The sequence below is a fragment of the Crotalus tigris genome, unplaced genomic scaffold, assembly GCF_016545835.1.
Source record: "Crotalus tigris isolate CLP2741 ecotype Arizona unplaced genomic scaffold, ASM1654583v1 scf7180000017836.1595184, whole genome shotgun sequence".
NCBI lineage: Eukaryota > Metazoa > Chordata > Lepidosauria > Squamata > Viperidae > Crotalus > Crotalus tigris.
The window spans coordinates 346,842-362,169 of NW_024096663.1; the positions used below are offsets into that span (position 1 = coordinate 346,842).

The window sequence follows — 15,328 nt, forward strand, 5'->3', positions numbered from 1 at the left end:
TAGGAGATGCCCTCACAATCTGACAGATTTCTAGCACTTTTGCAATAAAGATCAGGCAAAGGTTCCCAGCAAGATATGCCATGCTAATAAGCTCCTAATCCAAAAGACTGAATGCTGTCATAAAAATTAAAAGGTGTGTCAAAAAAGCATTAGTTTAAGAGTGTGCACATTTATGCAACCACTTTATTGTATGTTTTTTTTATTATTTTTCCCCTAAAAGATTTCAGTTTGTTTTTCAGTTGAATTGTACAACTTATGGTATATTGTAAGTGGAAAAATTCTGAAATGATTTATCTTGGTCAGGTTTGGTTTTTTTTACATCTGGCATTTAACAGGGGTGTGTAGACTTTTTATATCCACTGCATGCAGATTTGAGTTAGGAATAGTGAACAACACTCATGAAGGACTCTTTTTCACATCCAGACAGCTTAGAGACAAGAGGTCACATTTCTTTATATGTTATATGGATTACTGACACAATATAAGTAAAATGAAATGTCATTTCTTAATTTCAAATGGATTAATTGAGACATATGCAGTTGTATCAGCTATTTTTTTACCATATTTTGTTCCAACATTCTTTAATTAAAAAATACAACAACTATTGTTCAGTATTATCTCACATTAATATTGGATTATACATGGTGCCCTACTAAATAGGAATGGCATAAAATGTTTCCTTCTTAGGAACATTCAGCATCAGTTGCACCTATCTATCTATCTATCTATCTATGTAGGTCTTTGGTTATTCGGGTTTTCTCCCGCGTAAAATTGGAAGTGTCTTGGTGACGTTTCAATGAAATCCCATTCGTCATCTTCAGACTGGTGTTTTCGGCTTCGTGCTCCTAGAAGCATGAAGCTGAAAACACCAGCCTGAAGATGACGAATGGGACTTCGTCAAAACGTCGCCAAGACACTTCCAATTTTACGCGGGAGAAAACCCAAATAACCAAAGACCTACATACAAACACCCGTGAAAATCTCAGAAAACACACATATATATTTATATATATTTGAGTTGCAACACCATTATTTGTATGCAAAAATATAACCAAGATATGCACATATACTGTATGTGTGTAGATCCATATCTAGATCCATATCCAACTATGTCATTATTATGGAAGTATGCTGTATAGCAAAAGTCAAAGTTAGAAACAAGTTTTTTCTCTGATTCATATATCAGCAACAAAATCAAAGACATATTTCTCTTCCAGACTTCTAATCTAAACATTTTGTAAAACTAAGAAACTTGCAAGAAAAAGATTTAGCAATGGAGCACAGACTTCCAAAAATGTACTTCTATAGAATTCTTGAATCCATAATTTTGAAAAGACATACATCTGAACAGCAATCAGAAGTAGAACTGGCTTGCAAATAAATGCTTTACAACTCCTATATTTTTGATAAGTCATAGAAACTTGCTTGCATCAATATAGATTAGATGTAAAGCCTTAAGGCACAAAATTCTGCTTTAATGACATTACAGGGATGTTATTTTTTAACTGTATATTTTGAAAATAGAGTAGAAGGTAAACCAAGATATTGCCTAAATAAACAAAATTTGATAAGTTTGATAATTGAATTTTTATATTAATGAAATGGAAAATTATTAACACAGAATAAAAATAGTTGTGAATGAATTGGCAGTCAATCTGACAAGATAGAATTCACATTAATATTAAGAGCAAAAAACCAAGGAGGTATCTTCACACCGCCCTTCCCAAATTGAGGTAGAAGGGAAAGCTAGCATGACTGTCCAATATGCCTATGTATCAAGCTCAAACAAAAATTAACTTGCTAGAGTTTTCCTATTTTGCTGCTTCAAGATTAGTTTAATATAGCTATATTTTAAGAAGAAAATTGTGTTATCACTGGCATACCTTCAAAATGCCAAAAGGTTTTTAATTAATGCAGTCTGTAAATCTAACAAAAACAAGTAATGTAATATACTATATAGATGGAATTGTATTGTAAGTATATTGTAAAAGAATAGTATGATTATTATTAACAAAGTCTCTTCTATGCAATATATTATTCCTTAATAACTATCATGTTAAATAGAAGTTAACTTACCCAAATAATTATTGTAAAGTGCTTGTTCTAAGTCTCCAAGCATTGTTATTATAACATCCTCATCAAGCTGTGCAGTCCCTTCACGTAAACAACCTTCCTCTTCCACAACCCAATTTTGGCTAGTAATTTTTGACTTAAAGGGCACATCTTCACCCAACTTGCTTGTCTCCCCTCGAACAGCTTCATCAACCAGGTAGCCTCTGAGCCTTTTGCATGAGGCTCTGGGTCCAACAGGTGGTAGTTCTTCCATTTCACATGGTGACTTGTTGCTGGCATGGTAAAGGGAGTGTGCTGATTTTGACAGTGCTTTAGAAAGTAAGCCTTTACTCCCAAGCTCTGCCTGATGAAAAACCTGACGAGGCTTGGAGGCACTGCCAAACCAGTTTTCTCTGCATGAAAATCTCTTTTTTTCGCCTTCATTTAGGAGAGTAAGATTAGTCAGAGATTTCTGTTTCTGGAGACGAGCACCTCTGTTTCTTGCATCCTTGCCTCTGAACACTGAAAGTTCAGCATATCGTTGCATAGTTTTATCCAAAAGCTCAATACAAATTAGATTTCACATTTCAAGCTGTAGAGAAGGCAAGATCTTTCAGCAATAGATCTAACATTTCAGCAGCACCCAGTTTACATGCCCTATAGCTCCTCATTCCTCCGGTGTCAAAAAAGCACAGCATAAGCATTCCAGAGTGCAGGCTATTAAGGACTAGACAGGCACAGTCATTTTGATTCTTTTAATGCCAAGCTAGTCTTTTCCAGTCCTGTTAATCTGCAATGTTTTGATAATTTTAGGGGAATTTCTGTCAAGCAAAATAATGCTGCTTAAACAATCTACTCCAGCACAGAAATAAACATAAAAGCCAGCCTCCCTCTTAACATCCAATCATCAGTCTTCTTTGGATGGATAGGACTGCATCCCTCTCTGTGGCTGCTGTTTTCTGAAATCCAAAAGTAAACTGCAAGTGTCTTCTCCCAGGCTCTCTCAACAGATCATGATTGATTCCTGCATGCAGATCTTTACTTTGGATGGCTGATCGAAAGGCAAGTGCAGCCAAGCATGTCAGAGTTCAATAAGACTCAGATTAACCAAGGAAGCAAAGCTCTGTGAAAGCTTCCTTGCATTTTAGTATTCAACATGCATTCCAGGATCTATGACTGTTCTTTGTAACTGCAGTGAATGCTGCTGGCTGCCATGGCAGCAAACAGCCTGGCAAATTAAAACAGAAGAACCCAACACTGCAATTCTACAAATCCTGAGTTTAAGGATTCATCATAAGCTAAATGGCATGAATATTAACCTAATACCTAACCTAACACTGGAATGCCATTCTTCCTCCCTTCCTTCCAAAACTCTTTTTGTCTCTTATCATGGCTAAGGTTGAAGTGGCTCTTGAATCTTGCAATATACTGAACAAGTCTCTTCCTATAGTGTAATACAGAATTTGAGGAAGAAGCAGTATCCCTTTATATTAAAATGCTAGAAAGAGAACGAGATTTTGTTCCTTTTATATAGTAAAGCTTTTAATTTCTGATTTGGAATAGTTCATTATCAAATAATTAGAAATGTTAAAAAAATACGTTTTGGGAATCTGCTGCAAAAATCAATGTCAGATGGAACTGACTACCAAGTTCCAAAATAGAAATCTTAGGTAGGGAAAAAAAGTATGCAAATTTGCATAAAATATATACACATAAAGGTACCTTAAGAAGAGAGAATGTAGTTCTTCCCAAAATTGAATCTTGCAACTAAAAACTGCACAGGTATATATGAAACAAGAAAAGCTCATCTTCCAAAGATGTAGAAGAAATGATTTTTGGGGGGCTTCCGGTACGAGGCGACGGCGATGGCGGCTATCTTTTAGCCGTCCAGCTGGGGAAGTGTCAGAGCCGCGGAGCACAGCGCGCATCAGCTGGCCCGCGGCTCGGAATTCCCTTCCCGGGCAAAGGGAAGGGACAGAGAACGCAGGAATAGAGGTAGAACCCCTAAACCCCCTCTGGATTTATTTCTAGAGGGGGTGAAAGGAGTGTTCCCTCGGAGCTCCTGCTGATCTCCGCCTCCCAGCTGTTTTTGCTTCCTAGGAAGCAAAAGAAACCGCCGCTTCTATCTCCGTGTTTATAGTATTTTGGTGAGTAATTTTTAAACGGACGGAGCAGTTTAAAGGATTTTTGTTATATACTTTAGGTGTTTATTTTTTTATTATTTGATTTTTACTATTTTTCCTCCTTTTCTTTGTTATATTAGTGAAAGGATTTAAGATGGCGTTTTGAAAGTGTCGGAGTTTTTTTTCCTTTCCCTTTTGTTTTACTTTCCCTTTTTAAGGACTGGCTTTTGCTTTTGCTTTTGGCTTAGAATTTTTTCTTTTGAATTGTTTGCTCTTTTATCTTTTATTCTTTGGATTTTCTCTGGATTTTCAAGGACTATAGTTTGTCTCTTTTTAAATTCTTTTTCTTTTTCTTTCCTCCTCCCTTCTTGTGTGGAGGGGAAAGGGAAGTGAGAACTGCGCTTTTTAAAATGGCTTCAAAGAGACAGCAGCCTGCTTCAATACCTAAGGTTGTTTCTTCTCCTATAACTTCCACTGCACAATTACAACAACAATCTAAACATGTACCACCGGCTCAGCCACCACCCTCCCCCCCTCTGCCTGGACTTTCAGCACAAGAGGTCAGAGGCATAATGGGAGAGATTGTAGTTCAAATGAGAGAGGAAATGAAGCAATTTGCCTCACAGATTAAATCAGAAATTAAATCTGATCTTAAAGAAGAGATAACGGGGATAAAGACTAAATTGCAAGAAAATAATAATGATTTACGACAAGATATACTTGCAGCAGTTTCAGGCTTGGCTACTGTGGTGGTTAAGCTCGATGCAAGGCTTGAGGAAGTGGAAAACAAAGTTGATTCCTTTGATGATAAAATTCAAGATGTGGAAAGGAAGGTGGAGTCCTCACAAGAAGATATTTTGATGTTTCAGTACAGACAGATGGAGTATGCCCTGAGGATTAGAGGCCTCAAGGAAGATATGAATCAAGATTTGGTGGAGGTGGTCCTTACTGATCTGGCAGTGGCTTTGGATATGGATAAAGGAGAATTACATAGAGAATTGGAAAAAATTTATAGACTTAACTCCTGGATTGCTAAGCAGAAGAATTTGCCTAGAGATGTGGTGATTTATTTTACAAAGAAGTCCCTGCGGAATGAGATTATACAAGCCTTTTACAACAAAAGATTTCAGATTGCTGCCCAAGATGTTATCATTCTAAAGGAAATCCCATCCAAAATTTTAAGAAGCAGGAAAGACTTCGCTTTTTTAACCAATGAGCTCAAAGCTAGATTGATGCCATTTAGATGGGAAATTCCGATGGGTATTGTTTTGAGCCATGCGGGGACACGCTACAGATTGAATACAGTTGACAAAGCTAGAGAGTTTTATACTTCGGTCCTGGGTGCAGGCTCAACTCCATCTGGTCAGAAATCTCCGAGTGGCAAGGAAGTCGAGCAGCAATCTGAGGCATTAGGTTTGGTTTCCGCTGGGATGATACAAGCTGAAAGGCAACGCCAGATGGAGGTTAAAGAGCAGAGGATGACTCGTGCAGCTTATAAGCGTAAAGAGAAGGAGCAACGTAAAAAAGAGCCTAAAGAGAATTCTTCTGGAAGTGCATCATCGCCGGTGGGAGGAGCAAGACCCAAGAGTTATGCAACACATGCAGCTCTTTCAGATCTTGATGGTGTCTTCTCCAGGCTGCGTGCCAAGGGAGATGGCAAAGTTTTTGACCTGGAATGTTAATGGATTGAATTCTCCTCAGAAACGGAAAAAAATCTTTTATTATTTGAAGCAACATACCAATGATGTTATTTGCTTACAGGAAACTCATATTTTACTTAAAGATCAGAAATATTTAGTCAATGCTCGTTTGGGATCTCATTTTATATCTTCTGCTCCTGGGAAGAAAGGGGGAGTTGTTATATATGTTAAACAAAACCTACCAGCTTGTCTGGTAGAATCAGATCCCCAGGGGAGATATGTGATGATTGAACTTGGTATATATGGTAAGAAAGTACTTATAGTGGGACTTTATGCTCCAAATCAACAACAGGAACAATTTTATAAGCAGTTACATCAAAAAATAACATTGCTTGACTATAGATCAGTGGTATTAATGGGTGATTGGAATGGTGTCTTAGATATACAAAGGGACAAGAAAGGTTCCTCTCCTTTTCTTAAACAAGCAAGGTTACCTAAAGCTTTTTTTGATATGAAGGAAGACTGGGAATTAAGGGATTATTGGCGGGAATGTAATCAAGAGGAGAGAGATTTCACTTTTTTTTCTGATAGACACCAATCTTTTTCAAGAATTGACTTTTTTTTGATTACTACGGATTTGTATAATAAAGTAAAGAATGTAAAGATTTTTCCTAGATCACTGACGGATCATAGCCCAGTTTGGATGGAGCTGACTCAAGAGAAAGAGGAAAGGAGATCCTGGAGAGTTAATGAAAATTTGTTCAGACAAGAGAAGAATGTTCAAAAGTTAAAGGAGTGTTTAAAGGACTATTTTGCTTTGAACATGTATAAGGGGACTTCAATGTCAATGGTATGGGATGCAGGTAAAGCATTTATGCGTGGTGTTTTGATAAAAATGAATAATTGTCATAAGCGGAAGCAGATGCAGAAACGTAGAGAACTTGAAGATGAAATTAAATCAAAAGAAAGGGCCTTGATTCTAAATCCTTCTGATGAAAGTATTAAAGAATCTGTAAAGTTACTAAGGTCACAATTTAATATGTTGATAGCAGATCAAGCGGCAACCAATTTATTGTTTATGAAACAAAATACATTTTGTAATGCTAATAAGCCTGGGAGATGGTTGGCTTATCAATTAAGAAAGAAACAGAGACAGAGAATAATAGAGAAAATAAATTACAAGGGTAAATTAGTTTCTCAGAAGGAATTGATTAAAAAATCTTTTTTGGATTATTATCAAAAGTTATACAAATCTACTAATGTGCAACTGCTAGATATAAATAAATATCTAGCTGAGGCAAGTTTTCCTAAACTGACTGAGGATCAGAAACATGAAATTAATGGCTTAATTACTAAGGAGGAAATTGCCTCAGCAATTCAACAATTGAAACTAGGGAAAGCACCGGGTACGGATGGGTTAACAGCTGTTTATTATAAAGCTTTAATGGAGGAGATGATCCAACCATTAAATGATCTTTTTAATGGTATCTTACAGGGTTTAGAGATTCCTCCTTCATGGCGTAGTGCTTTTATATCATTGATTCCAAAGGAGGATCAAGATCTTACTTTACCAAAAAATTATAGGCCTATATCTCTTTTAAATGTGGATTATAAGATATTTGTAAAAATCTTGGTAAATAGGCTTATGAGGGTGGCGCATCATCTTGTGCATAAAGATCAATCAGGGTTTATAACAGGAAGGTATATGAAAAATAATGTTAGACAAATTATTAATCTATTAGAATATTTAGACAAGAACAACCAAGTTCCTGCAGGGCTCATATTTTTAGATGCTGAAAAAGCATTTGATCAATTGAATTGGCATTTTATGCTAAGAGTAATGGAAGAAATGAATTTTGGCGAAAAGATATTACAAGCTCTTACGGTAATATATCAAAAACAAATGGCACAACTTATTGTTAATGGAGGTTTGTCGGAGGTTTTTACAATAGAGAAAGGTACTAGACAGGGGTGTCCTTTATCGCCATTGTTGTTTGTTTTAACACTGGAAATATTATTGATCAAAATTCGAGAGTCTCAGGAAATTAAAGGAATAGAAGTTAACAAAAAAGAATATAAGTTGAGAGCTTTTGCGGATGACTTGGTTGTTACTTTGTCGCAACCTGATTATTCTGCAGTAAACTTATTACAGTTGATTCATCATTATGGTTTGGTTTCGGGTTTCAAGATTAATGTAAATAAGACTAAAATCTTACCTAAAAATATGTCTAGTCAGGAGAAGCAGATTTTGGCTAACTTGACGGGTTTTGAGATTGTTAATAAGGTAAAATATTTGGGGGTGATGTTGTCTGTTTCTAATGTAAAATTATTTAAAAATAATTATGAAAGGTTGTGGGTCAGGGTACAGAAGGACTTGAAGAATTGGGAGAAGTTGCAATTATCTCTCATGGGAAGAATTGCAGTGATAAAAATGAATATTCTACCCAAGTTCCAAATGTTACCGATTTTGAAAAATGAGATTAATTTAAGTGAGTGGCAGAAGGGTCTTAATAAATTTATTTGGGCAGGGAAAAAGCCAAGGGTTAAGTTTAAAATTATGCAAGACTTCCGTGAGAGGGGTGGACTTAAGGTACCAAATTTGAAATTATATTACGATGCGGTGGTCTTAACACTAATCAGTGATTGGGTAAATTTGACAAATCCTGAGATACTTCATTTAGAGGGATGGGATTTACTTTATGGGTGGCATGCCTATTTAATATTTAATAAAAAAATGGACTGGGTCTTTAAATCTCATATTTTAAGAATTTCTTTACTTAGGATTTGGAGAAAATATTATAAAAGTGATTTTAAAGTTCCATTATGGGCTATACCTTGGCATGCGATAGAAGGAATAAAAAGAGGAGTAAAAATGGACATGGTGTCTTATAGTCAGTTACTTAGATGGGATGGGCAAAACTGGCAGTTAAGAATACGGGAAGATTTAGCGCAAGAAAATATTATTTATTCTTGGTTTCAATATAGGCAACTAGTAGATAAATGGAAGGTGGATTGTAAATTGGGTTTTCTTAGAGAAGATGGAAATCTTATTAAGCAAGTCAAGGATCAAAGACAAACCCATATCAAGAGAATTTATGGGGTATTAGTTGAAATGGACTCAGAAACGGAATTAATTAAAGATTGTATGATTAGATGGGCGCAGAATTTTGGTGTCCCAGTCTCATTGGACATTTGGGAAACCATTTGGGTGAGAAATGTCAAATTTACACAAGCACAGAACCTTAGGGAGAATTTTTATTAAAATGTTTTATAGATGGCACCTTGATCCACAAAAAATGTCTCTTATGTACCCTGACGTGCAACCCAAATGTTGGAGATGTGGTTATAAGGATGCTTCCTATTATCATATTTGGTGGTCATGCAGAGAGATAAAAGCATTTTGGATCAAAATATGGTGGAATATCCAGAGAATTTTTAGAAGGAGGGTAAAATTTACTCCGCAATTATTTTTGTTAGGCATTGTTACAGATTGTGATACAAAGGAGGTTGTATTGATGTTAAATTTGATTACAGCCGCTAGGCTGTTAGTAGGACAATATTGGAAGAAGGAATCTTTGCCTACATTGCAGGAATGGTTTCTTAAAGTAGCTTATCTGGCGGAAATGGCAAAGATTTCGGCTTTCTTAAAGCAACAAACGCAAGAGAAGTTCCTTGCTGTTTGGGACAAATGGATAAAATTTATACAATTTAGATTGGGTATACAAAAATATCACATAGCTTTTTTATAAGTTTTATTTTTATATATATATATAGATATTTTTTTATATATATATATAATATAAATTTTTTAATTTAATTTTTTATTTTTATTTCTTAATTTTTAATTAAGCCTATATTCTGCTCTGGGAAGCTCAGGGGGGGGAAGGGAGGGTTTTTGTGAGGGGTGGGGGATGGGGGGGGGTTTTCTTTTTATATATGTAAGTTTTTTTTTGTATATGTTGTCTTTTGTTTTGTATTGTTTTTGTCTTTTTGTAAAATTTATAAAACTTTCAATAAAAAAAAAATGATTTTTGACCTTGGGTTATAAACATCCACACACACACACACACACACACACACACACACACACACACATATATACTGTCCATCTCTCTCTCTCTCTCTCTCTCTCTCTCTCTCTTAATGGCTACTAACAGAGCATAATGTCACAACCCCCATCCACAGATTATTGTTTTAACAGACTTTGTAGACAAGAGTCAAAATCATTATCTCACCCTTTCCCCCCAAGTTATGGATAATTTTAAGACATAGGAAATTTCTCAGATAATTTACATGTACTAACTTTAAAATACATTTTATTTACATCATTTGCATAATGATCAAATTATGCAAATGATGTAATGTATTTCATTTGTAATGTGATATAATTAGCAAATGATTTAAATCACTGCAAATGATCTATATTTGGATTTAATGGACAGGAATAACTGATAGTCTGTTCCTATAAATGTAAGGTTTCTCTGTTGGAACCAGTCTCTTATCCTTCATGGTGGACTATACACACAGTATCCACTGCCAAGAATAAAATGAATGGAGTAAGAATGCTTAAACATTGCATCCACTATGCTACATTCTTTTTAAGAAAGCAGGAATGTTTAAATCCACTGTGACTGTCATCATGAGAAATTCCATTATCATGATGGTAAGATGCCAAATAGCTAACATTTTGTTTGTTGTTGCTTTTGCACATCAATTTATTCGAGGAATAACAACAAAAAAACCTGCAGATAATATCAAAATCAGCATGACAACATATATACAAACAAGAAACAGTAACAGATATTCCCTGATGATGAAATATTAATATACATAAAAAGCACCTACTTCATAAGTGAACTATTCAAAAAATAATGTTCAGTAGATACCACATGTAGATATTTGCAACTTGCTGTTCAAGTAAAAATCAACCTATTTTAGTAAAGTTTTCACATTCTAGTCTCTTCTGACTCAGACATCTGTTCCCTACCCCCAGCAATTTCTACTTACCATGAGCATCACACTATCACTAAAATATAATAAGCTTCCTTAAAGTTTCTTTATTCCTTTTTTTTTACTTTCTGTGTAGACTGGAGCAGAAATGGAAAACCCATTACAGAAAGAAGACTGACGTGCCTCTCTCAATAGGCTAATGGCCTGACAACCTGTACATTTCAGTGTGACAGTGGAGTACACACAGAAGTGTCATAAGCAGTTTTGTACCTGTAAATTATGAGTGTAATGTAAATTGCTATGAACATATTGCATATTTGGTAACTCAGATTGTGGGCTGAGGACTATTTGTTTAGACTAAAAATGTTATTAGTTGTATAGGATAAAAAGTACTGAAATTCTGGCCAATTAGAACATTCAATTTTTAATGAAGCTATCAGCAATTTTAAATAAATAATTTAAAAAAAAATCAGATGAGTTACAGAATCAGATTTTACTGATATACATTTGGCAGACCACATTAGCTTAGACCAAGAGTGTCAAACTCAATTTCATTGAGGGCCGCATCAGCATTGTGGTTGCCCTCAGGGGGGTATGTGGGTGTGGCCATGGTGGGGCAGCTACTGAGTGGGCATGGCTGGCGTGGGTGTGTCCAGCTCCATGTCGCTCGCATCAGGGGGACCTTTGGGGGCCTGGGCAGAACTGGTGCAGATCCGAAGGTCTCCGGCAGAGGTGAGCACCAGGGCATAGTTCACTGGAGGAGCCTCACTGTCCCTCTCAGGCTGTGCGAGGGGGCTGGATGGTGGCACAGGCTGCCTGGACCCCTGGGCAGCAGAGGTCAAATGTCCAACCCAGCCCTTGAGCTCCCACAGCACCTAGCCCAGCCCACTTCCCCAAGGGGGCACCCAGCTGCACTTACCTCACCCTCAAGGCTGCTGCTGCTGTGCTCTCTCTCCTTAACCAGGTTGCTCATGGTGGGTGCAGGAGGGCAAAGTGAGTGGGTCAGAGGGAGGCCCACTCTCTCTCCATGCAAGGAGACTTAGCTTTGTAACCAAAGCATCCTTAGCTATAGGATGGGAGACCCCCAGGATAGGCCATGAGGAGAGGCAATGGGATGGCAAAAGGGCAGGAGGGCAGGACTAAGGCAGGACTTCCCTCAGACCCTCCCTCCCTCTCATTCCAATCCCCTTCCTTCCTTCCTTCCTTCCTTCCTTCCTTCCTTCCTTCCTTCTTTACGAACAGAATGGCAGGAAAATATTTTAGATGAGGGAGGGAGAAAAACAGGCAAGAAACGCAGCTGGGGAGGTGTCATCTTTCATGAGGAATGAAGAAATGCACCATCGCCTGAAAGTGGCCAGCAAATGGCCCTCACCTACTTCACATATCTGGCTTGGGGGGCTCTGGGGGAGGGGATGCTGCACACAGTATGAGAGTCAACATTACCTGTGCAATGCTGCCCAGCCCCCAGCCTGCCCAGTTTCAGCAGCAATGGGGCGTTCTGCTCATAGCACCAAGAGGCTGAACCGGGCAGCACAAAGCTGATGAGAAGCACAACACTGCCCACCCCCCACCCTTCCTGGTTTCAGCAGGCAGCAGGGGACTCTGCTCACAACGCCGAGTGGCTAAGCCCGGTGATGCAAAGCTGACAAGAAGAGCAATGCTGCCCAGCTCCCAGCCTGCCCGGTTTTGGCAAGCAGCAGGGCATTCTGCTCAAAGCGCTGAGAAGCTGAGTCAGGCGGCATGAAGTTGATGAGAAACACAATGCTGTCCAGCCCCCAGCCTGCCCAGTTTCACACTGCCCTGCTCAGCCTCTCAGTGCTGTCAGGAGAGCACCCTGCAGTCTGCTGAAACTGGGCAGGCTGGGGGCTGGACAGCATTGCACTTCTCGCCAGCTTTGAGCCGCCCAGCCCAGCCTCTCGGCACTGTGAGGAGAGTGCCCCGGTGCCTGCCAAAACTGGGCAGGCTGGGGGCTGGGCAGCATTGCTCAAGTAATATTGACTCTCATGCTGCACATGGCATCCCTTCCCCAGAGCCCACCAAGCTGGATATATGAAGTAGGCAAGGGCCATTTGCTGGCCACTTCCAGGCGATGGTGCATTTCTTCATTCTCTTGAAGTGTGACATCTCCCCAGCACATGCCCAGGGGGCAGGGCCGATGCAGCGGTGACTGTCCCTTGCTGTTTCCAGGACGGCCTTGTGGACCTAAGACTGAATGCATTCCAGCATGGATGGCCACTACGAAATTGTACATTGGCTCCTGGCCGGCCTGGGCCAGGGCCAAGGCAGTGGAGACCATTCCTTCGCTGTTTCCAGGATGGCTCCGCAGGCCACATGAAACCACTTCGCGGGCCTTGTGTTTGACATGTCTGGCTTAGACCACCGTTGTATTACCAATGGAGAAAACAATCTTTAGAGAAAATTCAATTGCCTTTGAGCATAAACTACTATAAACACAGTGATACAGAACTTGGAGTAGAATAAGAATAGACCTATATCCAGTAATTGTGAAAAAGAAGTAATTGCCAACCATTTCCAAGAATACCCACATACGACAAATCTATGCATGGGTACTTAACAAGTAAAACTTATTGTGTTTATCAATGCCTCCTCCAGATAAATTTGCAGATTTAAACTGATTAAAATGTAAATTCATACAAAGAATATATAACAAAAATTGCCTCCTGGAATAAAAAAGTTTGTGTGTCAACTTTAAGTTTATGACATATTTATATGCATATTACATATTTTTTCATATATATGTTTGCATATTTGAGTATATGTATATATAATAGATAAATAGTTTATATGTAAACTCAAGACAAAATCTTTCTATTTGGTAGAACTTTCAGCGTTTGGAATCACTTATTTTGGTTTAAAGGTCTAATTGTGCTAGACATATTAAATTCCTCAATTTTTTTTATTTTTTATTTTTTGCCAAATTTTATTCTTATATTTTACATGCCATTGGAAATAACATTAGCTTGAAATCCTAATGTATTAGCATACTAGTAACTGCAGATATATTAATACAACTACTTACATAAAGACACAAAATATTTTAATGTTTTTTTTAAATAAAATTAAATCCATATAAAAAGGCCTAGCAACCTGTTTTACACAATGCCAAACAGATCTCCATGGAAACTCACAAACACAGCTTGAAAGTAATAGCTTCTCTTGTTAATTTCTGTCTTAAAATCTACTTCCCAAAATTTTAGTATGGAATAAAAGGAATAACATTCTATATTTTCATACTACAAATTATTAAAATCTATTGTGCTCATGTGTAGTGACTTTTTAACACTAAAAGCCAAAGATAATTTAGCTCCTGCCCATATAGCAGTTTCTCATTACTGGATAATTCTGTATATTTTCTTTTGCAGAATTCTTTTTATAATTGTGCAAATAAAAATCTAGAGACTCAGTTCTAGAATACATATCTGCCTGATTTAGGTGTAAGTAGTCTTCATCTGTGCCCCAATGCTACTACTTCTCCAAACTTCACGTGCAACATATGGAGGTATCTTATAACACAGAGTCCCCAACCCCTGGTCCATGGACTGGCATCAGGCCGCAGCATGCCTCAACTGGGCTGCACAAACAAGCAAAGCCTCATCTGCAGAATGCAAGCAGTACACACAACCACACCCCCTCTAGTCCACAGAAAAACCTTTCTCCATGGCACCAGTCCCTGGTGCCCAAAAAGTTGGGGACCTCTATTATAACATACAGAGGTAATATCTCATACTGATTAGTTAGGGGACAAAATGTCTGCAAGCAAGCCACAAAGCTCAGAGAGCACCAAGAATTCCATATACCACATGAATGTTCCAGGAAGTGGATACAAACAACAGTTTGGGAAATGATGAGAATTTTTAATCCTATACATTTTTATAAAGTTGGAAAGTAATTATATTAATGTAATTTTTTCAGACATCTAACTGTGACTTCAGGAAATAATATCAAACAGGATTGATATTGGTAAATTCCAAATTAATGATTAGTTTTTGCTTACATTGTCCTTCATTTAATCCTCTGTCCATATAACTGTTCAACATTTAAGTAGAGATGGAAGGAAATTTAATTTTAGTTTTAAATTGATCTTTGTCCCTGATCTTGATTTTAATTATAATCTGATTAATTGTATGGGAATCAATTAGTTAATTTTTTAAAAAGATAAAAAATCAACAATTTAATGAAAAAGTGTTATGATAATTTTTTCAGTGATGCAGTTGAAGCCAAAATTGTTCAGGAAAGGAATTACAGGCAGTCCTCAACTTACAACAGTTTCTTTACTGGCTATTCAAAGTTACAATGGCACTGAAAAAAGTGACTTATGGCTGTATTTCACACTTATGACTGTTGCAGCATCCCTGTGGTCACGTGATCAGAATTTGGATGCTTGGCAACTGGTCCATGTTTACGACAGTTGCAGTCTCCTGGGATCATGTGGTCAGCTTTTGCAACCTCAAAGTCAATTGGGAAACCAGATTCACTTAACCACAGTGTTACTAATTTAATATCTGAAATGATTCACTTAACAAGTGTCGCAATAAAGGTTGT

At 37.6% G+C, this 15,328-nt stretch overlaps 1 protein-coding gene across 8 annotated transcripts in view; it reads right to left on the reverse strand.

The window, feature by feature from the left end:
* Positions 1-15,328, reverse strand: part of NAV3 (neuron navigator 3) — a 688,216-nt gene that overhangs the window by 126,137 nt on the left and 546,751 nt on the right. Inside the window, exon 1 of one of the 8 annotated variants that reach the window (XM_039343286.1) lies at positions 2,077-2,948. The exons of the other annotated variants lie outside the window; for them this stretch is intronic. Within the exon in view, the coding sequence (XP_039199220.1) occupies positions 2,077-2,599 (523 nt within the window). The 5' untranslated portion in view covers positions 2,600-2,948. Of the gene's footprint in view, positions 1-2,076; positions 2,949-15,328 lie in introns of those variants that run through there. 8 annotated transcript variants of the gene reach the window in all.